General features: G+C 39.7%; 1 protein-coding gene across 2 annotated transcripts in view; it reads left to right on the top strand.

Moving 5' to 3' along the window:
- Window positions 1-27642, top strand: part of MARCHF6 (membrane associated ring-CH-type finger 6) — a 75575-nt gene that overhangs the window by 1763 nt on the left and 46170 nt on the right. The window contains exons 1-5 of one of the 2 annotated variants that reach the window (XM_042997571.1): window positions 16320-16447; window positions 17197-17293; window positions 18082-18155; window positions 20548-20691; window positions 25617-25689. In XM_042997571.1, the coding sequence (XP_042853505.1) occupies window positions 16399-16447; window positions 17197-17293; window positions 18082-18155; window positions 20548-20691; window positions 25617-25689 (437 nt within the window). In that variant the 5' untranslated portion in view covers window positions 16320-16398. Of the gene's footprint in view, window positions 1-16319; window positions 16448-17196; window positions 17294-18081; window positions 18156-20547; window positions 20692-25616; window positions 25690-27642 lie in introns of those variants that run through there. The other variant, XM_042997573.1, reaches the window with a different exon arrangement.

Raw genomic sequence — 27642 nt, 5'->3', positions numbered from 1 at the left:
CAAAGATTTTACGTCATTTCGGATTCACATTTTAATGACTCAATCTAGTAAGGCACGTATTTATTTATTTATCACTCGATGTGTGCTGGCAACCCTAAATTCCATTCTTTGAGCCTGGGCGCTTAGTACTTGCCTACACTTCTGGTGCTATAGTTAGTGGTAAATCAGGAATTGCACAATCTGGAGGTTTATATGGAATCATGAAAGGATGATTTTCAGCGTACTTCCAGTGCTTCAACATTGTTTTTCCTTGTAAAATTATAATCAGGGTAAGGCATAAATGATTTTTATTTACTGATTTGAACACTGTTTCTTATTGAAATAACTAGTATTGAGTACGTGTGTGTGGCATGTGTTTACTGAACACTTTATACACATCTTCTTTACTTCTCTCCACATTTTTAGGGTATCCACTCTTTACAGAGAGGAAAGGGGGAGTGTGTGTGGGGGGGGGGCTGAGGTGAGGGGTCGGGTTGGTATGATTCCCTGACTTGCCCAGGGTCATCTAGGTAGCGCATATCAGAGGTAAGATTCAGACTCAGGTCTGTTAGACCCTGTGGTTAAAATAGATAATAAATAACTTATTTTTGTCACTCCCTTTATAGGATGAATCATTTACATATTTTGACAGAACCTTTTTTTGGGCATTTGTTTTATGAAGCTATTATTCATGAAATGAAAGTGAATTTTAGTACTTTTCCTGCTCACTTTTGCTAAATTCCAAATCAGAAATCTCAAATTTTCAAAATTAATTTAAATTTAACTTGGAAAAACATTGAAAGGAGAGAGAGGGTTATAGAGAATTATTTCATGATAAAGTGAAAAAAAGTTTGGAAGCAACTGCTCTGTTTGCTAAACTAGTTATTACAGATTATTTCTTAAAATGCAATTGGGTTTTTTTTTTTTTATCTGACTATAAAAGAAACAGTTTTTCTGTAAGACACAGTAAAAATGAAAGAAAATTACCAAAAAAATGTAAAGAAAATTAAATTTTTAAAAATTGTCATTTATTTTTAAAAACACTGATAATGTTTACTTTTCTATTTTTAGTATGTTAATCTGAGCAAAGATGAAGAATGTAATTAAAATACCAACTATACAGTGTGTAACTCTTCCCTCCTTTAAAAATGGCATGTCGAGGGGTGCTTGGGTGGCTTGGTTGGTTAAGCATCCGACTTCGGCTCAGGTCATGATCTCACGGTCCGTGAGTTCGAGCCCCGTGTCGGGCTCTGTGCTGACAGCTCAGAGCCTGGAGCCTGTTTCAGATTCTGTGTCTCCCTCTCTCTCTGCCCCTCCCCTGTTCACGCTCTGTCTCTCTCTGTCTCAAAAATAAATAAACGTTAAAAAAATTTTTTTAAAAATGGCATGTCGCTTTCCTCTAGGGTATCACAGATGATGTTGTAATGCTCAGAATGTTTTGTATTTGTGGTAAACAGTACTAAAGTCTGTTAGAAAACTGATAATTTGCTAGATGGATTTTGGCCCTTCATAATAAGTGTTTGCTAGATTTTAAAGATCTCTAAAAAGTGTTTGGGGTATTAAATTTTGTTTTTGTAAAATCAACAGGTTTATGATCTAGTTTCATAACAGAGGATGTGTGAGTCATTCATATTGTTTTTTGTATGTATTTTGTATGAGTGGAGATACGTTATGTAAACTGCTATCATCAAGTCTTTAAATGTAAGAGGATACCTTAGATACACAGCTTCCTCATTTTATGGATTAGGAGTCTGATCCTGCAATGCACTGAGATTTTTTGGTTTCAAAAAAAATATATGTCTTTTGCTCAAGGATATACATTTAAAAAAATGTTTATTTAGAGAGAGAGAGAACCAGCGGGGGAGGGGCAGAGAGAGAAGAGAAGGGGGCACAGAGTATCCAAAGTGGTGTCCGCTCTGACATCAGAGAGCCTGATACAGGGCTTGAATTCATGAACCCATGAGATCATGACATGAGCCAAAGTCGCACACTTAACTTACACAGCCCCTCAAGGATATACATTTCTTAAAAGGAAAAACACCACGCTGTTGGAATGGATGTTGGAAGCAAGTATTGATGTATGAAACCCTCATAAAGATACTAAATACATTTTGCCATAGTAGAGTGTTATCATTTCGGTCCAGTGATACAGACCTGATTTTTTATTTTGCTAAATTACTACTTACACTAGCAGAAGACAGTTCAAAATCTTATCAGCAATTTGTTTATGGAATGCCAAAGCACTTATTTTATATGCTTTGTGGAACATTGGGAGGGTATAAATTTGAAAGTGTATTGCAGTCGATCGTGTTATATATTTACTATGGCAAAAACTTGAGATGACATAGATTTGGAAGAAAGGTGTTAGAAGTATGGGAAGTTGTCAGAACCAGACAGCTAGTTACCATCTTTCTAGAACCACATGGTCTTTCATCTCTGCTTCCAGACAAGTCTGCTTCATTCTTCTCACCACAGATCAGCTTTCACTGCATTGGCAGGCTTATCACCAAGCAGACATGCACTTATTTGACAAACGTTTATTTGAGCACCTGTTAGAAGCCAGGCACTATTTTTTGCGCTTGGGCTAGGCAGAGAACAAAATAGACAAAATCCCTCATTTCATAGAGTTTACATTCTTGCTTTTGGCTTGGTAGGGGAGGAAGGGATGACAGAAAATAAATTATATGGCATAGCTGGAAGGTTATAAATATTGTGGAGAAGAGTAAATCTGGAGGGAATAAGGTGTGCCAGGGTGGGAGGACGGGATTTCAGTTTTAACTATGGCAGTGAAGGAAGGCCTCACTGAGAAGGAGCGAAGAGAGGGAGTTGGATACGCAAATACTCTGTGCACAGAGAATTCTAGGCAGAGAGAATAGCCAGTGTGAACTCTCTAAGATGGGAGTGTGTCAGGAGACCAGTGTAGCTACAATGGAGTGAATGAGTTGGGGGAAGAGTAAGTAAAATATGAGGTCAGAGATCATGGGACCAGTGTAGAAGCAGAACGGGTATGTAGGACTTTACTTCTGTTGTGAGATAGGGAGGGTTTTTCGCAGAGGTGAGGCATAAATTGTCTTGCCATTGTGTCCGTGGCTATTTCCATGAATAGATAGATCTTTTTCCTCATCAACTTAATCTTAAATCCAAATTTCTGGGAGCTAGAATCTGATTGGCCCATGTGGGATCAGGTGCCTACCCATGATCCAGGTGGCTGTGTGATGGTGGGAAAGATGATGGAAAAGTAAAAATCATGCCAAAAGCTACAAACCAGCAGTTACAAGTCCTGGAGATGTAGTATACAGCCCCATAACAATAGTCAATACTATGTTATATATGTGAAAGTTGTTAACAGAGTAGATCTTAAAAGTTCTTATCACAGGAAAAAAATTACGTGTAGTGATGGACTTAACTAGAGTTACTGTGGTCATTTCACATGTTACATATATTGAATCTTTATGTCATACACTCAGAAGTAATGTTATATGTCAGTTATAGTTCAATAAAAAGGAAAAGAATAAAAGTCATGGCTGTCAGTGTCCATTCTCGATTCAGGGCAGACATCCCAAAAGTTGTTTCCTCCATTGTTGAACTAGAATATCTTCTGGGCTGGAATGCTGTGAGTGATTAATGTTGAGCTACCTGGGTATCCTCTTCCAGACCAGGCTTATTTTAGTTGGGCTTTACTTCTCTCCTGTAAGGACATGAAGATTGCTTATTTTTAGTATAATACAAGTAGAATGGAGAGTGTTCTTAAAAAGGTGACAGGAAGTAAGACCCCAAGGGAAAACTGATTAATTCAGACTATATTTTAGAATGCTATTGCAGTGGGCTGGGCAAGATATTATATAGGGGTTTACATTCAGGCAGTGGAAATGGAAAGAATGAGAAAGAAGAAACAGATCAGGGTAGAATTAATAGAAAAGAGTGATTGATGAGGTGATATAGGAAGGAAGATTTAAGAATGATTTCTAGTGTAGTTTCATTAGCTCTGAATGGGAAGAGATGAATTCAGTTTTGGATATTGTGTTTTCAACAGGTGCCATAACAAAGGATCACAGACTGGGTGACTTAATAGAGGGTTATTTTCTCAGTTCTGGAGACCAGAAGTTTGATACCAAGGTGTCTGCAGGGCTGGTTTCTTCTGAGGCTTCTCTCCTTGCTTGCAGATTTGTGTCTTCTTCTTGTGCCTTCTGTATGGTTTTCTCTCTTTGCATGTTTGTGCCCTAATCTTGTTTTTACAGAGGCACCACTCGTGTTGACTTAGGGCCCATCCGAATGATCTTATTTTTTAACTTAATTATCTCCTTAAATACCCTGTCTAGAAATACAGTCATTCTGAGGTTCTAGGTGTTAGGACATCAGTTTATGAATTTTGGTAGAGCTGGTGGAAACAACACAATTGAGTCCATAACAGGCATAAATTCTTGAAGGCTTGGAAGACATGGAACATTTTCTGTACACTTATTTCTTATAACTGAACTTAATTACAATGTCTTTTTTACTTTTCTCTCTCACTTCCCTGCTTCCACTTGTGTATTCTGTACTGATAGGTTAATAAGGTATAATTTGTATACAATCAAATTTAGTATTTTTAGTGTGTAATTCTATTATAGCACTTTTGAGATAGAAGATTTGGAGGTTCCTTGTCTCTTTCTTCTCCATTTATCAAATATTGAATTCCCCCATTCTTAGCCATTTCAAAGTTCCTCAGAGGCACTTTTATTAAACGGAACAGCTTGTAGACCATTGGACTTAGGATTCCTTTACACTTTTTTTTTTTTTTTTTTTAAATTTTAGAGAGAGTGATCAGGAGAGAGGGACAGAGAGAGAGAGAGAGAGAGAGAGAGTGTGTGTGTGTGTGTGTGTTTAGTGTTTTTATGTATTTTTGAGAGAGAGATAGAGAGAGAGAGAGAGGGAGCAAGGGCACAAGCAGGGAAGGGCAGAGAGAGAGGGAGACACAGAATCAGAAGCAGGCTGTAGGCTCTGAGCTGTCAGCACAGAGCCTGATGCAGGGCTCAAACTTGTGAACTTCAAGATCATGACCTGAGCTGAAGTTGGACGCTTAATCGACTGAGCCATCCAGGTACCCCATGAGAGAATCTTAAGCAGAGGCTCAATCCCATGACCTGGAATCATGACCTGAGCGAAATCAAGAGTTGAACGCTTAACTGACTGAACCACCCAGGCGCCCCTCCTTTTACACTTTTAAATACTGAGGACCCATAGGACTTTTGTTTATTTATTTTTTATTTTATTTTTTATTTATTTTTTAATTTTTTTTATTAATGTTTATTTATTTTTGAGACAGAGAGAGGCAGAGCATGAGCGGGGGAGGGGCAGAGAGAGAGGGAGACACAGAATCGAAAGCAGGCTCCAGGCTCTGACCCATCAGCCCAGAGCCCGATGTGGGGCTCGAACTCACGGACCGCAAGATCGTGACCTGAGCTGAAGTCGGACGCTCAACCGACTGAGCCACCCAGGTGCCCCAGGACTTTTGTTTATGTAGGGGTTATCTTTTTACTCTATTAGAAATGAAAACAGAACTTTAAATACCATACATGTTAACAAAAATAACTTCATGATAAATGTATTTTCCAAGACAAAAACCTCAGTGAGAAGAGTATCATTGTTTGAATTTTTTCCCAATCTCTTTTATGCCTGGATTCTTACAAGACAATTGGATTCACATCTCTGCCTCTGTAGTTCCTCTTGCCATATGTTTTGGTTAAAGTGTATGAAGAAAATTTGGCTTCACACAGGTAATTTGAAAAGGGAGGTATATTTTCAGGTAATTTTTGATATCCTTTGATACTATGCCAAAAGTTGACAAGTAGTAGTTTCTTTAAGCAGTATTACATCTGAAAACATATGTATCACCTTTTAAAAATTAAATCAACTTAAATTAAAATCCATTGGTCTGATGGCTCAGGATAGTCCAGGAATAGACTCATACGTATATGGACAATTGATTTTTTTACTAATCCAGATACAAAAGCAGGGGTGCCTGGTGGCTCCATCTGTTGAGCGTCTGGCTCAGGTCATGGTCTCAGGGTCATGGGATCGAGCCCTGTGTTGGGCTCTGTGCTGAGCCTGGAGCCTGCTTCGGATTCTCTCTCTCCCTCTTCCCCTCTGCCCTGCTTAAGCTTCCTTACTCTCTCTCTCTCTCCCCCTCCCCCCCCTCAAAAAAAGGAAAAGAAAAAAGATACAAAAGCATTTCCGTGGAGAAAGTATAGTTTTTCAACAAATGGTGCTGGAATAATTGACTGTCCAAAGGCAGAAAATGAAGTTTGAGGAATTCCTTGGACCATGTACCAAAATTAGCCCAAAGGGATGTTAGATCTAAATGAAAAACCTGTGAAAGTTTTAGAAGAACATAGGAGAAAATCTTTGTGATCTTGGGTTAGTCTGCTAAGATTTCTTAGGTACAACACTAAAAGCATGATCCCTAAAAGAAGAAATTGTTAAATTGGATGGCATCAAAATTCATCACTGTTTAGAGAATGAGGACATGTCACAGAAAATGTTTGCAAAACATATATCTGATAAAAGGACTTACTGGAGTATATAAGAAACTCTCAAAACTCAAGAAGAAAACAAATGACCCAATTAAAAAAAAATTTTTTTTTTAATGTTTATTTTTGAGAGATACTGAGTGTGAATGGGGGAGGGGAGAGAGAGAGGGAGACACAGAATCAGAAGGCTGCAGACTCAGCTGTCAGCACAGAGCCTGATGAGGGGCTCGAACTCACGAACTTCGAGATCTTGACCTGAGCCAAAGTCGGACGCTTAGCCAATTGAGCCATCCAGGCGCCCCACAAATGACCCAGTTTAAGAGATGGCCCAAAGATTTTGGAAACTTCACCAGAGGATATATGCACATGGCTAGTAAGCATATAAAAAGATGCGGAGCATCACTGGTCATTAGGTACATGCAAATCAAGATGACAGTGAAAGAATTCACACCCACAACAATGAGTGTAATCAAAAGGGACGGATAATCAGTGTTGTTGGGATTGTGGAGAAATTGGAGCTTCCATTCATTTCTGGTGAGAATGTAGATAGTGTGGCTAATTAACCTCAAAAAGTTAAACTGAGCTGCCAATTCCATTCCTAGGTATATACCCAAGAGGATTAAAAATGTCACAATCCGTTGTCTATTATCTGATGAATGGATAAGTAAAATGTGGTAGATCTATAAAATGGAATATTTGGAAATACAAAGGAATGAAATACTGGTATGTATTACAACTTGGCTGAACCTCATAAACATTATGCTAGGTGAAAGAAGCTAGTCCTGAAACACCACATTTCATATGATTCAAATTGTGTGAAATATCCCAAATAGGCAAATCTGCATAAAGAGAAAGAATGAGGAGTGACTGTTAATATATTGTTACAAGGTTTCTTTTTGGGATGATGAAGTTGTTAAAAAACTAGATTGTGGTACTGGTTGCATAACTCTGCACATAAATTAAAAACCATCGGATTGAATTGAGCTTTATAATTTGTGTATTTAAATAAAGCTGTTAACAAAAGAAGACTACGATGAGGTATCTCTATTGTGTACCTGTTAGGAAGGATGAAATTGTACAGGACGACCATACCAAATGTTGGTGAGAATGTGGAACAGCCGGCACTTTGTGTACTGCTGGTGGGAATGTAAAATGGTACGGCCACTTTGAAAATCAGTGTAGCGGTTTCTTAGAACGTTAAACATGCACTTAACACATGATCCAGCCATAGCACTCCTAGGGATTTACTAGGAGAAATGAATGCCTACAAACTCGTATGTGCACGTACATAGCAGTTTTATTTGTAAAATCCCAAAACTTGCACTAGCCCAAATGCCCATCGACAGACGAATGGATAAACAAATGGTGACACATCCATACAGTGGAATACTAGTCTGTGCTAAAAAGAAATGAACTTTTGATACACGTAACACCATAGATGAATCTCAAAATAATTAGGATGAGTGAAAGAAGAAGCCAGGGTATGTGCCACTTACATAAAACTGTAGAGAATGCAAGTTAATCCGAAGTACTGGAATGCAGGTAGGTACTTGCTTAGGAATGGGGCGGAGAGGAGAGTGGGACAGTGAGATTATCAAGGAACTTGAGTTAATTTTGGTGGTGATGGATACCTTATTTCAGTTGTGGCGACCGTTTTATCATTGTCAAGTGTACCAAGTGATATTTAAGTGCATTTTATTGAATGTCACTTATTCCTCAATAAAGCTGTTTTTAAAAATCTATTGGGTTATTTTTTTACTCATGCATGGTTTTGTAGCATGACGTATTGATCTTTTGGTAGATAGTCACTGAGTTCTGCATATCTTCCAAATGGTAGTAGAAAAGCTTCCATTCACTAACGTCACCACCTACCTCGTCTTGAAAAGCCTTTTAGGTATTAGAGAGGCTGTTATGCTCGTTGTGATGGATACAAGTTTTCTAAAATCATGATTTTTGTCTGAAAGTTTGATTTTTATCATTGGCAGTAAATATCGTTAGTTGTTTTCCTTCACTCCTGGGCTCACTTGATTCTTTTGTGATAAAATGTCTGCGAATACCTAGACCTGAATAGCTGTTTTTGTTTTTGTTTTCTCAGTTTTTTTTACCCATGGTAAACATGATGTTTCAAAAAACAACATGATCCATGGAAGGAAAAAACAGCTAGTCCAGCTGGCAAGTCCAAAGAATTGTACAAGTGCTGTTTCTTGTGGTAGCCATTGCTGTCGAGCTCAAGTCCAGGATGAGGAGCCCACACTCCCTGTGTTTTCCAATTCTAAAACTTCCACTTGGTTTTTTAAATCTTCTTTTTCTTTTTTTTTTTTTTTTCTGTTTGTTTGTTTGTTTGTTTTTTGCAGTCTTGGTCTAGTGAGGAGACAGAAAACACACAGTAATTTAGCCAGAGGAAGTTGAAGGAATTATTAAGCTACAGTTAGAGCGTAGCTATAAAGGTGTAAAGCATACTGTAAAGGGTACTTTGGACAAGAGGGAGTCTATCCAAGTAGGGACGCATTCTGAATTGATGGGGCCCCCCTCACGTCTGTGGTTCAGACGTTGGAGAAATGTGGGGTTGTTCAGAGCTGGTCTGCAGTTTCTGGGCAAGCAGGAAGCAACCCTCCGGGGTGCAGGCAAGCCAGAGTTGATGGATGGGCATGCAGAGGAAGTTGGATACCATTGTTAGGTACAAGGCCTGGAGTGTATTGGGTTCTTCTTACCAGTAGGATTGTGAAAAGGTAGACATTCTAACAGACCTACTGACAGTGCAGCAGGAGCCGGAAAACCACTTCCTCCCTCTTGCCTTGTCCCTCCAGCACCCTGTACTGACATGTTTGTGTAAAGAAAGGCTTAAGGATTCATTCTCTTACCACTGGACGGATACTGAAGAACGAATCTGGAGCTGAGAGGGAATGCGTTGATACCTGGCCCACCCCTCCCAAAGCCATTGGAGCCACTGCCTGTGCTGCTGGCAGAATCACCACCAGGATCTCTAACTACTGCAGGAGTCCACAGCACCTGCAGGTAGCTGCCACTGCTTTTTTTAGAGCCAGTAGTAGGAAATGGCTTTACCTTTTCCGGCAAAAGTGCTTCTTGCTGACCGAATGCAACTCAAGCCTAGTCAGCAAAGAAGCCAAAAAAATGTGGTTTTCAGGCTTCCAAGAGCAACAGTACAGGTGAATGTTCATTTTGTAATAAGTAATCTGGAGAGAGAAAATAACTAAACCTTGGGGTATATGTAGAATTAGGATTTTGAATCCTGTGTTTGCAAGACTTCCAGGTAGAGAGTGGCAGTGAAGCACTAGAAACTTTGGGGAAGGAAGGCAAGAAAATCACCAGTGTTCTCATCTAACCAATTATAATGGCTATGTTGGGTTTGTTGGGTTTTTTTGTTTTTTTTTTTTTGTATCTTCTCTTTTAGGCTATTCTGATATTTTTACCTAGTAGGAAGTACAGTGTGTATTTTATTTCAGTTTTTATTCCTGTCTTGTTTACTTAACATTTTGCATTTTTCTATATTCCATGTAGTGAATGTACCACAATTTAATATACCCATTCCCCTGGTTTTGGGTATGTAGGTTATTCACTGACATTTTGAGTAATATTTTTCAATCCTATATTAATATTTGCTTACTGTGATCATAGCTACTAATTGTAAACTTTTATTGGTAATCAGATATTAAAAATCCTTTGTTACTTCAGCCAAATGACTCAAGGCCAACATTAACAATCATAATTCATGTTAATGATATATACCCTTAATATGATGTGATGAAAATGGCACTTTGCCTGTGTGATTTTCTTCCCTCAGACCTATAGCCCCGTATTCTAATCATGAGGAAACATGAGACAAATTCTGAAAAAGACATCCTACAACATACCTACCCAATACTCCTTAAAACAACCAAAGTCATCAGAAACAAGGAAAGCCCAAGAAACTGCCAGAGCCGAGAGAAACTATCTTAGCCAAGCTAAGGAGATATGGCAGCTAAATAAACGTCAGGTGGATTTTGGAACAAAAAAAAAAAGGACATTTGGTGCAGAGAAAGGAAATCTGAATGAACTGTTGATTTTAGTTTATGATAATGTGTGAATATTAGTTCATTAGATGCAAACAAAAGTACCATCCTAATGTAAGGTGTTAAAAACGTGATACTAGGTGCTGTGCATATGAGAACACTGCGCCGTCTTCTCAGATTTTCTGTAAACGTAAACTTGTTCTGGAAAATAAAGTCTTTTAATAATTTACCAACCCTTTGCTTTTTGAGTTATCATTAGTTGATTACCTGAAGGATTGTGCAAACATTTTAAAATCTTATGTGGAAAAACATTCAGGGTAGATGATAGCCTAAAAATAATGACATCTACCCAAAGCTCTTCTTTTTTCTGTAGTAGGTGCTTAGGATACATTTGGTGAACTGGATTATTGGCTGGAAAAATTGATGGGATGGGCCAAACCAATACGGGTGTTGACTTCCACAGCTGACTCCAACTTGGTGACCTACTCTTCTTACTGGTTGTTCTCTTCTCCCTCCCTCTCATTTCCTGGGCCATCTCCATACTCAGTTACTAAGGATTTGATGTTTTTCAGTAAAAAAACAAAAAAACCGCACCTTTATATTTATTGAGCTAGGCTCTGTGCTATTAAAAGGTATGCTTTTGTGAAGATATTAGGTATTCAAATAAAGCCACAAAAGTTCCCACACGATTAAACAGAAGAGATTTACTTTTGAAAAGCGGGAAGAGCCTGGGGAGAGGGAAGGGGGGGGAAGGGCAGGAAGAGTTTCTCTTCACTGTTTCTAAGCAGGTTTGCATTCCTAACAAGTAAAATGCGATGTTTTTACTTGGGCCTGACAAGATTTGTAGTTTTGCTGCATGTAAATCCGGTGGGAGCCTTGTTCTACCACAGAACTTGATTCTTTCAGTTTTACTAAAGGGCCTCAGGCCGTGCCTTATGCAGACTTGATTGTTTTATAACCTTGGCCATATTATTCTGTTGAGGCGTTGGCTGCTGTGATTGGTTTTGGTATACGAACAGGTTAGTCTTTCTTTGACTTGCCGTGTTGGTGGTAGTTGTGTTCTAGTTGCTCCCCCCGCCCCCGAAGCTGCTGAGACCCTTTCTGAAACAGGATAGGCTAACTCATGTCTTAGGCACAACTCGGAAGTCACGGCAGCTTAAAGCGACAGAGGTTTCTTTCTCAGTGAGCATCATGTCTGGTACGGGCTGGGGAGAGATGCCCCTGGTTCCTGTGGGCATGTGGAAACCTAGATTGCTGGGCGCTCCATCTCAGTGTGCCTCCACAGGCAGTAAGGCAGGAAAATGCAGTGTGGTGAGTTGCGTTCGTCAGCTCCCAGAGTTGTCTACCCGGAAGTGGTACACGTCACTCTCGCTTGTATTTCGTTTCTCATTTCAGAGTGGCAGGGAGGGCAGTCCTATTATTTATCCAGAAAGTGGAATGCCAGAAATATTTGATGTCCAGCGCTGATGATTTCCACAGTCCCTAATGGCATTAGTTCCTGTCTGACTGGATGAAATTAATGTGCCTGTTGGGATACGATTCAGTATGCAACTTCATCAGACTACATTTGAGTGAGGGAACAGTAACTTTTTTTCATGTCATTACACTTTCCCATTTGTTCTTCAAATAAACTATTTAAACGATACTTTAATTTACCTTACTATTTAATGTTCGTGGGTTTTTTTGTTTTTTTTTTTTTTGGTCTGGGTCAGTTTGTGTAATTTTTTAATTCCAGTGTAGTTTAACATACACTGTTATATTAGTTTCAGGTATACAATATAGTGATTCAACGGTTCCTATATTAGTGCTCATCATGATAAGTGTACTGTTAATCCCCTTCACTTAACACCATCGTCCCACCTACCTCCCCTCTGGTAGCCACCTGTTTATTCTCTGTAGTTAAGAGGCTGTCTTTGGTTTGTCTCTCTCTTTTTTTCTTTATTCATTTGTTTCTTAAATTCCACATGTGAGTTAAATCATATGGTATGTGTTTTTCTCTGACTTTTTTCACTTAGCTATAATCTCTCTGGATCCATTCATATGTTGCAAATGGCAAGATTTCATTCTTTTTTATGGCTGAATAACAATCATTGTATGTGTATATAACATGTCTCTCTCTTTTTTTTTTAATGTTTGTTTATTTTTGAGGGGGAGAGAGAGAGGGAGGGAGGGAGGGAATCCCAAGCAGGCTCCGCTGTCATTGCAGAGCCCCACGCAGGGCCCAAACCCACAAACCATGAGATTATGACCTGAGCCAAAATTAAGAGTCAGTTGCCCGACAGACTGAGCCACTCAGGCGCCCCTACAGCACATCTTTATCCATTTATCAATGGTAATGTCCATGAGTTTTTGACAAATGCAGACAGTCATGTAGCTAGCACATTCAAGGTATGGAATAGTTCAGCCACTTCTCAAAATACCCCTGTTCCCTTTTTTGGGCAGTCCCATCCCCAGAGACCCTGGCAGCCACTGATGTGTTTCTGTCTCTGTAGTTTTACCTTTTCTAGAATGTCATAAATGGAATAATATAGTATGGAGCTTTTTTCAGTCTGGCTTCTTTTGCTTAACATATAATTAATTTGAGATTTATTTACATTGTTGTATATATCATTATTTCATTCCTTTTTATTGCTTAATAGTATTCTGTTGTAGAAAAGAATATCAGATGTACCACAGTTTATCTGTTCTCCAATTGTGGAATGCTTGGATTGGTTGTTTCCAGTTAGGGGAAATTATGAATGAAGCCATTGTACAAATTCATGTGGGTCTTTATGCAAACATAAATTTTCATTTTATTAAGTACCTAGGAATGGGATTGCTGGGTCGTATGGTAAAAATGTTTTATTTTTTTTCCTTTTTGTCATTTTAATCGGTATGTAGTGGTATCTTACTGTGATTTAAATTTTTTTGTAGTAAAATATGCATAACAAAATTTACCATTCTAATCATTTTTAAGTGTACAGTTCACTGGAATTAAATATAGTCACATTTAATTGTTGTGCAGCCATCACCATCTTAGTGTGATTTTAACTGCATTTTCCTAATGACTTCATTCTTACGTATCCTTCCAGAAAAAATGTTAGCTCTGTATACCTATGCCTTAATTCAGATTTTTTTACTGGAACACGGATTGACAGGGAAGAAGCTTCCATTCCTTCCTAGTCCACACACAGACTGGATAAGGAAATTTAATTGAGGATATAGAGTGAGAGCAGGTGCAGCCTTTCTGTTTGGCAGCTTTTCCCAGCTTCCAGTTCCCTAATAAGGTGTGGCTATGCCCATGACACAGTCTAATCAGGGATTGGGGACTGCTAAACTGCCAAATGTTGGCCTTACAAGTATTTTATAGCTAGGGCTTATCACCATTCTAGTTTATACCAACAATCTTCACCTTTCCATTTAGGGTAATATTTATACATGAGGTGCTTTTGAACGAAACTTAGTCACATCTTCATGATGTGGGAAAACAAAGGGTCAGTACTGCAGAAGAGATTTGTAATATTTTTTGGACCAAGTTCCATACTAAAGTCATTTAGAATAAATGGTTTTTAAATTAGAATTGGGTTGGTGGTGGTGCACAGAAATAGGCTTTTAGGAATGTTGAGACATATTTTTTAAATGTTACTCTGCGTTCTTCCCCTGATGAAGATATAGCCAGTGAAAGTTTTATCACATTTTATTTTACATTTTTTTAAGTTTTTATTTTGAGAGAAAGTGAACTGGGAAGGGGCAGAGAGGGAAAGAGAGAATCTCAAGCAGGCTGCACGCTGTCAACGCAGAGCTACAGCTCCTTTTCAGGAGCCCCACCCAATCTGGCCAATACACGGTCCTCGTGCCACATGGGGGCTGCGCCGTCCTTGTGGGGCTGGTCCCCATTGCAGGATGAGCCCAGTGGCATCAACTGTTGGCACACATGTGAGTATCCCTTCCCCGTTGTCACTGCATCCTGTTGGCGGCAGTGTGCCCACAAAGGCACTCCTTAGTCACCTTGTTTCTGGAGGGCGACATAACTACCCTTATTTGTGTGGGTGCAGCAGTATTGCTGCTGCTTTCCTTTACACTGTGTCCTGATGGCATTACACTCCGTGCCACACTTTTGCTGCTGTGCCCTACTTCTGCAACTGCCTGAGAGCTGCCTGCGGAGACAGGGTGAGGTGGGACTGCTTTGCCTCGGGTCTGCGTTGGCTCACCCACGTTTGCACCCAAACCACCCTACCTGATTAATCCCTCAGTAGCACATGCCTATCTCTAAAGTCGATCCACGGGCATCCTAGCACTTGTGGCCCGGTGTGGTCATGTTCCATATGGCTTTGAGTGCTTATTCTGCTCATACCTGGATAATTCTGATAATCGTGGAACTGATCGATGCCCATAGGCACCAGCATCTCTGGTGATTCTAGATAACCCAGATCGGTCGCCTGTCTCTTGGACCTGTCAACTACTTTAGGTAGCAGTCCCAGTGCCTTTAGTGGCGACCATCACGACCAGGAATCCAGACTTGGTACCATAAATGTAGCTTGATGGTCAAATACCCCAACCAAGAAAGACCACAGATGCACAGATGACCTGCTTGCGACCAGGGAGAGCAGTGATGAAAAACAACACTGGTCTCTTTTGAGGTCCTGTAGTTGGAATGAGTCCATTTTAAATCCTTTGAGGAGGATCCGTCACAGGGCAAGTCTGGTGCTGGCAGCTGCAGTAATCCCACTTTCAGTGCAGATCCCGAATTCGGTGTACTTAAAATGTTCGTGTGATATTGGATCTCCGGCTTCCCTGTGGGTCTACCGCAGGGTCCTTGCAGGTCCCCACCCCCTGCCTCTAGTGAGCTCCTGGCTCTTAGCCTGGTTTCCCTAGGCTGAGGTGTATGTTTGGAGAAAATTAGAGTACTCAAAGCAGACTTGAGCTGCCAGGATACGGCCCCGGGAATCATGGAATTCTAGTGTGGTCCTATTTTGTTTGTGTCAGAACTTTGCAGAGGCTGATTGGGCAGAAATGTTGGGACATTCATATTGTCGCAAGAGCCCAAAGTCTTAGAATGGTGCAAGACGGACCAGAGTGAAAACTTTTGCCAAAGATGTTTTCGTTAATCAAGGATGAAGGTGAAAGTGGGAGGTTTGAAGAGGCTTTGGATCCGAGTACCCAGTGCGGTTCTGGCTGTAAACAGATGCACATCGCCAGCATTGTTCTCATGACCCCACAGGCTGCTTCCAGGAAACCAAAGTCCTTTGAGTGGTGGTAGCTGGAGGGTGTGGTGCTGAAGCTAAAAGGCGCAACCTTGGAGTGTGTGCTTGATTTGACTCAACCTGGACAACCCCTCCCGGCTCCTGTGCAGACAGAATCGGCACGGCAAAAGCTCTTCCGCGGGTGGTGGTATATGCCCTTTCTGTGTTGGCAGTGATTTGTCTGGCTTATTGATAACCAGGGGTATTAGCGTGCTGAACAGTTAGCCAACCTGAGTCCTCAGAATCCCTCGTATTCGGTAAGTGGCATTCAGCCACTCGAGATTGAGCAACACGGTGCTTTTTAATGTGGGGGACCAACTACCACCCTGCTTAGCTCATGTGCAGCCTAGTCCCACGGGTGCTGGGGACTGGTTAAATGCATTAATAACGGGCTTGGATTGCAGTTACTCCCCATTCACGAGAAATTCCCTGTGAGAAGGTAGGTCGAAAGTTTGCCTGAGTCCCTGCCCCCAGTACACACTGCCTGTCGCCTTTCAGATCTACCACTTGGGGTGGGCACTTGGCCCTGAAGATCTCAGAGAAGATGGTCTAAGTAAAAGTTGCGGCCAAATTTCCATAGGTGGTCTTGCAGAGGGAGTGTTATGGAGCCGGGAGGATTGCTCGCGCGAGGCGCTTCCTCTGCACCCCGGGGGCCGCCCCAGGCAAGAAGACGGACAGATGTGCTCCCAGCGAGCCATGTGGGGCCGGGTGAAGGTCTGCCGACCAGGTAGTCCAGGGCTCTGGCGGCTTTTGCTTAAGGTGACCTCTAGCTTGCCTCTCTCTGGCCTGGCACCTTTGTGGTTTTGGGGTGCCCCCTCATCCTGATCGTGTGTGTGTGCGCGCGTGTCCTTAGACCTCTGGTGGTGTGACGTGAAGCTAAAGGGGTGTCTCCTATGCTGCCCGCTGTTACTGTGTCAGGTCCTTGGATATGTTTTTTGTGGAGTTTAAACTGTTAGGACCGGTCTTAGGACTTTAAACTGTTGGGATTGGAGTTTAAAACTCTTAGGACACCAGTGGTGACCTGATTTTGCATGTTTCTATTTAACGTTTGTTAGTTACAGAAGAGTGCAGTTTTAGGAGAATAGTTTTTATCAAAAGGGCAATTCACCTTTCTATGTATTAGGGAATTTTTTAGCTTTGAATATACTTATTATGACAGTCACACTTTTACATCTCTGCTGCTGACAGATTCTTGCTTTAACACAGTATTTTTGCTTTGAGGTTGCGTGTTTTTTTTTTTTTTTCTAAGTTTATTTTTGAGAGAGAGGGAGACGGAGCGTGAGTGGGGGAGGGGCAGAGAGAGAGAGGGAGACAGACTCTGAAGGGGGCTCCAGGCTCTGAGCTGTCAGCCCAGAGCCCAACGCGGGGCTTGAACCCATAAGATCGTGACCTGAGCCGAAGTCGGATGCCAAGTGTTCTGTTTTTTTTTTTTAAGTTATAAAGAAAGATAATTCAATTTATCTTTTTCGTTCACAGACATATGTAGAGTGTGTCGGTCAGAAGGAACACCCGAGAAACCTCTTTATCATCCTTGTGTATGTACCGGCAGTATTAAGTTCATTCATCAAGAATGGTGAGTCATCCTTACAGAAAATTTTATGTCTGAGCTTCAGTGTTGTCATTTATATAATGAAGGGGATTCTTTCAGTGAACTTTCTCTATAATTATTTTTTAAAACTTTTATTCTGAAAATTTAGAAATTACCTATATTCATAATTACCATACCCTGTCATTTGGGTATTGTTTTCCAGGTGCATATGAGTACCTGTTTATTTCTGCCACAGAGAGCTTATTTTGTTCATTGGCAGTATGGAGGTTTTCGGATTCTACTTGTTGTGATAATAGCTTACGTTCATGCAGTGCTTTGTGCCCGGTGGTACTCAGTGCTTGTACGCAATTCATTTAATTCTTAGAACCATGAGGTGGAATATTTTTATTGTTATGCAGATGAGGAAACGAACACGGAAAGGTTAAGTACCCTTTTCTAGGTCACTCAGCCAACCACTTAGTGACAACCAGGATTCAGACCTAGCTGCCTAGGGTAACAATATTATCAGACCAGTGTTAGAACTGATGTTGATGCTTGGAGATTCTTTTATATTCAAGGCTAGCTTTGAGGAGATTACAATTTAGTTAACTGAACTTTTTTAGTAATAGAAATACATATTTTTATTTGTTATAGTTTTGGACTGTCAGCATGAAGTTATAAAAAGCTAAAAAATGTTATAAATATGAACCTGTCAGAATTGTAAAAGCTCTATGATATATAAAATTTTAATAAAATAAAATGTTGGCTTTCAGTGAAACCTTAAAGTTTCTTTGCTGTGAGTACTATGCTTATTAATGTATTTTTGATTGCAGCTTAGTTCAGTGGCTGAAACACAGTCGAAAAGAATACTGTGAATTATGCAAGCACAGATTTGCTTTCACACCAAGTAAGTTCTTTAGAAGTTTGCATTGCGTTTTGGGGTTATAACTGGTCACATAAAGATATTTAATAAAAGTATAAAATTTTGGGAAAATATTAAAAAAATGTTTTTTTAAATGTTTGTTTATTTTTGAGAGAGCGTGAGCGGGGGAGAGGCAAAGAGAGAGGGAGAACAGAATCCAAAGCAGGCTTCAGGCTCTGAGCCCTATGTGGGGCTCAGACTCACTAGCCATGAGATAATGACTTGAGCCGAAGTCGGACGCTTAACTGGCTGAGCCACCCAGGCGCCCCAGGAAAATCTTTTTTAAAACTACATGTCAGCTTTCAACACACAAATGCATGTGTATGTGAGAAAGAGTGATTTAATTTGTGAGATGTTCCTTTTTTCTTTATTTTTTAATTTTTTATTATGGACAAATTCAAACATTAAAAAAAGGTATAATAAGCCCCCTGTTCATATCTCTTAGTTTGACTCATTTTCAAATCATGGCCTTTACGTGATATTTCTTACCTGTGTTCTTGTTCCCCACCTCCCTATCCTTTTTAAGGCAAATCTCATTTATTTTCATTGGTACATATTTTAGTATGTATCTCTGAACAATAAGGATTCCTTTTAAAAACAATAACTTTAGGGGCATCTGGGCAATTCGGTTGGTTGGGTGTTCAGCTCTTAATTTTAGCTAGGGTCATGGTCTTGCAGTTTGTGAGATCAAGCCTTGCATTGGGCTCTGTGCAGACAGAACAGAGCCTAAAGCCTGCTTGGGATTCTCTGTTTCTCTGCCTCACCTCTCTCTCTCTCTCTCTCTCTCACTCTCACTCTCACTCTCACTCTCTCACTCTCTCACTCTCTCACTCTCTCACTCTCTCAAAAATAAACATTTAGAAAAAATAAAGAGATCTTTCTAAAACATGGCCAGACCTTCCTCTGAGTGTGTTGAACCAGATTTTACAGAGAGATGGGGAGATCTGAATTTACTGTTTGGAATATTAGTTATTGTGCTGAAATTGGGGAGAGGCAATTGGCTAACAGACATCAGCGGGGTGTTTGCTTCCACATGAGATGACTTTACTGTGGATTGTACTTTTTGAGTGCTGTGTTTCAGGCTTGTATTTGGGAGGAGGGTTCTTTCTTCCTTTTTTTAAAATTGGAGTACAGTTGAGACACAGTGTTAGATTAGTTCTGATGTACAGCATAGTGATTCCACAACTCTGTTATGTTGTGCTCACCGCAAGTGTAGCTACCCAACTTTCACCATACGGTGCTATTATTGCACCATTGACTCTATTCCCTCTGCTATACTTTTCATCCCCGTGACTTATTCCGTAACTGGAAGCCCATACCTCCCACTGTCCTTCACCCATTTTGCCCCCCTCCCCCTTCCCCTTTGGCAACCACCAGTTTGTTCTCTGTACTTATGGGTCTGTTACTGCTTTTTTGTTTGTTTATTTGTTTTGTTTTTTAGATTGCATATATGAGTAAAATCATATGGCATTTGTATTTTACTTACTGACTTATTTCACTTAGTATAATACCTTCTAAGTCCATCTTTGCTGTCACAAATGGCAGGATCTTATTATTTTTCATGGCTGAGCAATATTTGTGTGTGTGTGTGTGTGTGTGTGTGTGTGTAGTATTTTTTCTTTATCCATTCATCTACCAGTGGACGCTTGATGGGTTGCTTCCATATCTTGGCTATTGTAAGTAATACCGCAATAAATATAAGGGTGCATATATCTTTTCGAGTTAGTGTTTTTGTTTTCCTTGGGTGAATACCCAGTAGTGGAATTACTGGATTGTATGATGCTATATGTTTTTAATTTTTTGAGGAATCTCCATACTATTTTCCACAGTGGCTGTGCCAATTTACATTCTCACACCCATAGTGCACGAGGGTTTCTTTTTCTCCACATCCTCGCCAACGCGTATTATTCCTTGTCTTTTTCATGATAGCCCTTTGACAGATACAAGGTGATATCTTAATTGTGGTTTTGACTTGGGAGGGTTTTCTTTAACATGCCAACAGCTTCACCTTTTGCTCCTGTTTGCTTTATCTGATCTTTAATTTGGGAAAACATATTGTTTGAATGCTAAAATATGTATAAATTAGCTATGCACGAAGTTCATGGTAGTGACTGAGGGAATATGAACTTCTCTTGAATCTTTTCTCCTGCACAGAAGCCTTTTTTGTTGGCTTCTGCATTTAACACGTGATTTGCTCTCAAATGAGTTCTGGGTAAATGTGGTATCATTGTGACTGTTTGATTCCCTTTTTTAATAGGAAAAAATAAGTGCAATACAAAGATTGAAAGTTAAGCTAGCACTACATGCCTATTTTATATTTATGAATTAAGCTATTTTTAAATCTTCATGAAATTATGTGCTTTTTTTTCTCTTCTAGTTTATTCTCCAGATATGCCTTCACGGCTTCCAATCCAAGACATATTTGCCGGACTGGTTACAAGTATTGGCACTGCAATACGATACTGGTTTCATTATACACTTGTGGCCTTTGCATGGTTGGGAGTTGTTCCTCTTACAGCATGTGCGTATTCACTTCTCCGTGGTTGGAGTAATTTAAAATTTACGTAACTATTTAATATTACAAAGTTATATTGTATCATATTTGTGTTCAAATGGTATTTAATTATTTGATATTATAATTTCATGTATTTGGAAAGCCTCGCTTAGAAAACGTCCACCTAAATTAAGAACTGTTATCAACAGATCATTTTATCAAATGAATGTGGGAAAGACAAACACAGCATACAGAGGCTAATAATGAAGGTTCATGAAAGAGTTGAAAAAACAAAAGCAAATTATAATTGGAAGGACCATGATTTTTATTCTCTGAAGTATATTAGAAATTTCAAAGATTGCAGAAGGTGGACTATTTTGAGATTTTCTCCCTCTTTTAAAAGACAACTCATGTATCTATTATTATAGTCCTGAATAATTGGGAGGCTTATCTTTCAAGATATAGGAGGTTTTCTAGAGGTTGGTATACTAACCCTTAATTGATCCCTTTTGTGTTTTTACTTTTTTGTGTGTTTATTATTTAAATGTTTACTCATTTTTGAGAGAGCGTGTGTGTGTTCATGCACAAGCAGGGAAGGGGCGGGGCGGGGGGGTGGACAGAGGGTCCGAAGTGGGGTCCGTGCTGACAGCAGCGAGCCCGATGCAGGTCTCAAGAACGTGAACTACAAAAATCACAACCCAAGCCAAAGTCTGACATTTAACCGACTGAGCCACCCAGGTGCTCCTGTTTTTTGTTTTTAAAGACATGCAGAAGGTTAGATAGCATATGGTTCCAGAGTGTGCAGATATGATTCTTTGGAATTAGATGCAAATGAGATTTTTATTTTTTATTTTTTATTTTTTTTATTTTTTATTTTTTTTAACGTTTATTTATTTTTGAGACAGAGAGAGACAGAGCATGAACGGGGGAGGGTCAGAGAGAGGGAGACACAGAATCTGAAACAGGCTCCAGGCTCTGAGCTGTCAGCACAGAGCCCGACATGGGGCTCGAACTCACGGACCGCGAGATCATGACCCGAGCTGAAGTCGGCCGCTTAACCAACTGAGCCACCCAGGCGCCCCGCAAATGAGATTTTTAAATAAGCATAATTCATATCGTCGTTTCTCTTTAGAATAAAATACACTTGATCATTCATGAAGATGAAAGTCTTTGGGGGTACATCAATAGCAGAATAAGTATTGTTGGAGAGTGAGGTGGTGAACTAGGAGATTGAGCAAGGAGTTCTCTAGGATGGAACTCAGAGACAAGAAGTTGCAAGTATGAGGGGAAAAATCAGGAGGTACAGGCTGTATCCAGTTGTTTCACGATCTGTCTAGTAAGTACTTTGAGAAGGTGAAAGAGATACTGGAGAGGAGGAAATGACCAGCCTCTTTTCGATTGAAGGAGAGACGGCTGACCATGATGAAGGACAGAGACGCATGAACCTAGACATTCTGGTCTTCCGGGGCTGACTAGCATGGTAGATAATCCATTTTCAGATTGTCCTACAAAGTAATGAAACTCAGACTGGCATTAGACTTAAAATCAGTGGCTTTGAATGCCAGATGAAGGGACAAAATGCAGACATTTCAGTCAGTGCAAAGGCATGAAAAGCTTGCCACCTCAAACTATTTATGAAAAAAGCATTTGAGGACATACTTCACCAAAATGAGTAAGAAATCGGAAAGGCATGAGCTACGAAGAAAAAGAAACAAGTGCTTCTCACAGCTAACCAGCAATTTTAATCTATAGTGATTGGTAATTTTTCTTTGTGAGGGGACTGTGGGTGCTGTAGATACAGATAGGAAAGTATAGTGTGACTGCATATTAAAAATAATAGGGGTAAGCAAATAGAGCCCAGAGCTAGACTCACATCTGCATCATCACCTGAATCACAACAGAGGTACCACTGCTGTTCAGTGGAAGAAAGCTGATCCTTTCAATATATGGTACAGCATCACCTGGCTGGCCAGACGAAAAATGAACCATGTCATTATCTTACACCTGACACAAAAATTAATTTGAGTTGGATCATAATCTTGAATGTGCATGTTACAACCAAAAGACTTCTAAAAAAAAAAACATGGGAGAATAACCATAAAAGAAAATACTGAATAAATTAGACTTCAGTGAAATTGAGAACTTTTATTCATGCTTAGATACCTTTGAGAAAGGCAAGCCACAGAGAGAAGATATTTGCAATACATACTTCAAACAAAGGACTTGTATCTACGGTATGTAGGGAACTCCTAAAAGTCAGTAAGAAAAAGGCAGACACCCCAAATAAAAAGTAGACAAAAGATCTGAACAGTTGTTTCTGGAAAGAAGATGATCTAAATAGCCAGTGAACACACAAAAAGCTGCTCAGCATCATTAGTCGTCAGGGAAATGCACAAGAAGATACTACTACGTACTCCGCAAAATGGCTGAAACTAAAATATAAGACAATGCCAAATGTTTCTTAGGGTGTGGAGCATCTGGAACATGCCTTTGTTGGTGGAGGGAATATATATGGTGTAACTACTTCAGAAAACTGTGTGGCAATATCTGACAGATGCTAAATATTATAAATACCTATGATCCAACCTGAAGTTCCATTTCTGGGAATATAGCTGACAGAAACTACAGCCTGTGTCCTCTAAAAGACGTGTGTAAGAATGATCACAGCAGCTTTGCTAATAGGAGTTCACCGGAACCAACCAAATACCTATCAACAGTAGAGTGCATACATTGTGGTTTATCTATACAATGGAATACTACTTAGCAGTGAAAAAATAGGTGATTATTGTGATGCGGAATAACATGGATGAATTTTACTCTGAGAGAAAGAAGCGAGGCACAAAAGAGTTTGGATTGCATTTATGTGAAATTTTAAAGTAGGCCAAATTGGGGGTGCCTGGATGGCTCAGTTGGTTGAGCATCTGACTTGGCTCAGATCATGATCTCACAGTTGGTGAGTTCAAGCCCCGTGTTGGGCTCTGTACTGACAGCTTGGAGCCTGAAGCCAGCTTCGGATTCTGTGTCTCCCTTTCTCTCTGCCCCTCTCCCACTTGCGCTCTGTCTGTCTCTCTTGAAAATAAACAAGCATTAAAAAAAAATTTTAAGTAGGCCAAATTAATCTATGGTGATAGAGATCAGACTAGCAGCTACCTTTTGCTGGAGATTCCAACTGGGAAGGGGATTGAGAAGCCTTCCACGGAGCTAGAAATGCTGAATATCTTGATCTGGGTGGTAGTTTCTTGGATATATGTACATACATAAAAATTCACCCAGACACATACTTAAGATTCACGTAAATTTTACCCTAATAAGAAGTAACAAAATGAAACTTAAAACTGAGTGCCAGAAGAGTAGAAGTGGGATTGAGTTTTTATCCTGGGGAGTGGGAGTAGGAAACAGCAAATATTTGAAAATCTAACAAAAGACAGGAAAGACAGGGAGAGAGGGTAGAGGGAGGGAAGTAAGAGAGGAAGGGGTAAGGTTGCAACTTCTGTGATCCTAAGACTTTAGATTTATCTAATTGCAAGATAGGGGCTTACGGTTCTGTACAGAGAAAAGTGATTCACTGTAAGAGATAAGTACAGAGCAGCCCAGGTTAATGCTAGAGGGATGTCAGCAAATGCTGACAAAACAAAGGAACAGCATTAATCAGCCAGATGTCATTCAAGATGAAACACTTTAATGGGTAAAGAGCATTTATTTTGTATGAGTAAAATGCATAGGCTACCAAGCAAATAAAATTGAAGAACATTTATGCACCAGAGAACAGGACTTTGAAGTATGTAAAGTGTTCATAGTCAAGTGGAAGACTAACCTCTCTAAAAGCAGTAGATCAAATAATAAATTAAGTAGGGACTTAAAGAATTTACATAATACAATCAACAAGCTGAATCTCTGTTCTCACTTGTTACACATGCACACACTCATACTCAGAATTTAAGTTCTGCCACAAATACATGGTCTGTAACTTTTTTTTTTTTTTTTTTAGTCTGTAACTTTTTTAAATTAGCAGTGTACCCTGGGACCTTTCCATGTGAGAACTTGTTGAGCTACCTTAGTTTTTAATGGATGCATAGCACTCTGCACTGAGGACACCTGTAATTTATGAATCCATTTTCTTATCTACAGACATTTGGTCTGTTGTCAGTTTTACTTTGTTACAACCACACTTGCTTGGAATATTTTATAAATGTATAGAAGTCATTTCTATTACAGAAATCTTTTCCTACCTTTTCATTTCGATTTGGCTTTTGAAAACAGCCGTTGAGGTCACTGAAAATTTTTGATACAAGGCCATAGGGAGTGCTTAAACTAATATACAAGTTCTGGTTAGAAGGAAAATCTCAGCTGTTTCCTCATGGGCCCCATTTCTGTTCTTGACTTTTCTGAGTAAGAGGATGAGGGGATGGCGGTGCCTTCACCCACACTTGATCTTTTTTTCCCTTCATGGCCAGACCCTTAGTCTGTGTTGTTTCAAAATCGGTTGTTAGTGTGCTATTCATGTTATTAGAGCCTTTACTCTTCTGGAAAGTCCTCTTAATTTCAAATTGTATACCCTTGAACTGAAACCTTTTATTTTTGTGAGCAGACTCCATGAATTTTAGAATTCTCGGTTCAGAAAAATTCTCCGTGTTGTAATTTGGAGGTCTTTAATGTAGATTTTTTTCCTTTGCAAACATCTAAGCTCATTCAATAGAAACAAGTCAGTCTATAGAGAATCTAAGCTCTCAACATGAGTGTGTGATGTTGACTCACTATTTTTACGCTTAGTTCACCGTGTTGGGTTTTTTTGATGTAGTATCGTATCGTATTGCCTAGTATAGCGTTTAATGTAGTAAGACAGCCTTGCAAAGACTAAATATTTCAGTGGCTTTCACTTCACCGCTGTTTAATCGAGGCCCTGAGTTCATGGTGAGCGTTATAACCACATGCTGTCTTGCTCTTTTTGCTAGGCCGTATCTACAAGTGCTTGTTTACTGGCTCCGTGAGCTCACTACTGACACTGCCACTGGACATGCTGTCCACGTGAGTACTGAACCTTGTGAAGCTGGAAGGCCGCACAGCACGGAGAGTGCTCGTTTCTCCTGCACACATCTATGTTTCTTACAATTTGAAAATTCCTTTTGTTCCGAGGACAAAAAGTAACTTATGTGTCTTAGTCTGACAGTTATAGGTACAGACGAAGTGGCTGGCAACACGTACGTGTTTGTTTAAAAACAGATATGTTTTAAAGGACTGTTTTGTAACCGGGGGGCGGGGGGGCACCTCTTAAATGGGCTCATGCAATGTGAGATCTATGCTGCTGTGTTCCTGTGCTGAGAGTTCATTTAAACATGTGTTTTTAATGACATAGGCATTTGAATACAAATTTTTTTAAATGTTCCTTGTGATTATTAGAATATGGACTCTAAAAAAACTTGTTCGTGGTCATTGTTTTACTGTATCTTGATTTGACATCAAGCATCGTAATAGCGTTTTTGGGGGGAAAGACGTGTGTTTTATTACTGATGTCAGAATTAGAAATGCTGTAAATGATTAACTGTATCAGGATCACTAGAATATTCAGCCTACCAAAATTGCACCTATATTTGCCAAATCTTTTGTACCCAGTTGACCTTAGGTTCCTGATCCTTATGTCAGTGAGAACAAAGAACAGTATCAAACCCTTCTGTGAACAAGAGTATTCAGAGTATATTACCATAAAAATAAGTCACTCGGCAAAAGGAGAGAGCAAGCTGTATTTCCAATAGAAAAGAAATTAGGAATTCTTTGAAGTCTCTTGCATCTGCATCATTACTTCTAATCATGTTTCTAAATATTTAGAAACATTGGTTGTGTATGTGACTTGGTTTTTCTACTTGCTGGTTATACCTTTTTGGGTAGAACAGGCAAGGTACTTCATTTCTGTCTGTTTCTTTGGCAGTATAGGGAATAATAGGTTTTCATTGAAGGTTTTCAGCTTGAGCCTTATTTACATGAGAATTGTTTTTTGTTTTCATTTTTGAAGAACAGCTGTGATAAAGTAATTTTTAGAAGTAGACAAAGGCCTCTAAATAGGGCACTGATGGCTGTGGCCATGACAAAACAGGGAAGCAGTAATTTAACACACTTGAAAATCTGGAACTAGTGTAAGGAGATAACCCTTTGTGTAAAAATACAGGCCTTTTGTGAAATGATGCAGTAGAAACCAACAGGATAGTGATCCCTTTTCTGGACATCAGATTTTTAGCTCAGCCGTCCAGAGCATGGTCTTAGTGTAGAAGTTTAAAAAGTCTGTCTTAAATGGCTCAGCTGTCATTTGTGTGTATGACATAGTTCACCTCTGACTTGCAGTTAGGAATTGTGTACAAAGCAAAGATGCATATTAGAAGTAGTGAGGGAGGTCAGAAAAAGCAAGGGGTGACTGCTAAGTGGGATGGAAGTCTTATTTTCATAGGTATAAACTAATGAAAGAACCATTTCACGTAGGGAAGGCTTATTCCATTTAGTTTGGACTGAAATTCCGTAAACCATTATAGTTTATGAGTGTGTGTAGTAGAGGCCAGTCAGTATCTCAGTTGTTTAGAAAAGTTGGCTTGAGTTCCTATCTGGACAGTTTAATGAAGTAGAGAGATACATTACTTTTCTCATGGTTTCTGTTTTAATGGCTAAGTTAACATTTACCAAAGCCTGAATTGGGAGGCATCGGCTATGTGAAAAACAGGTGTTTATGGAAGCCGTGTCGGTGAAAATGCCAGACAAAATGTAGTACTTTACTAGCTACCTTCACTTCTTATTGGTAGAACCGTTGAACAGCTGGTTATTTGGCAGGTGTGATCACTTAGGTGATACAGAGAGGTAGTTGGTTGTAACAGAAGGAACCCTAGCATTGGAATACGGTGTCTGTAGCTGGAAGTTTTTTGGTGACCTTGGGCAAATCACTGGAAATTTCTGAACCCGTTTCCTCATCTGTAAAGTCAGGAAGATCATGCCTCAGGG

This window comes from Panthera tigris, chromosome A1 (genome assembly GCF_018350195.1).
Source record: "Panthera tigris isolate Pti1 chromosome A1, P.tigris_Pti1_mat1.1, whole genome shotgun sequence".
NCBI classification, from domain to species: Eukaryota; Metazoa; Chordata; class Mammalia; order Carnivora; family Felidae; genus Panthera; species Panthera tigris.
Note: the sequence above shows the minus strand (reverse complement) of the source record. Positions and strands in the feature narration are given on the sequence as shown.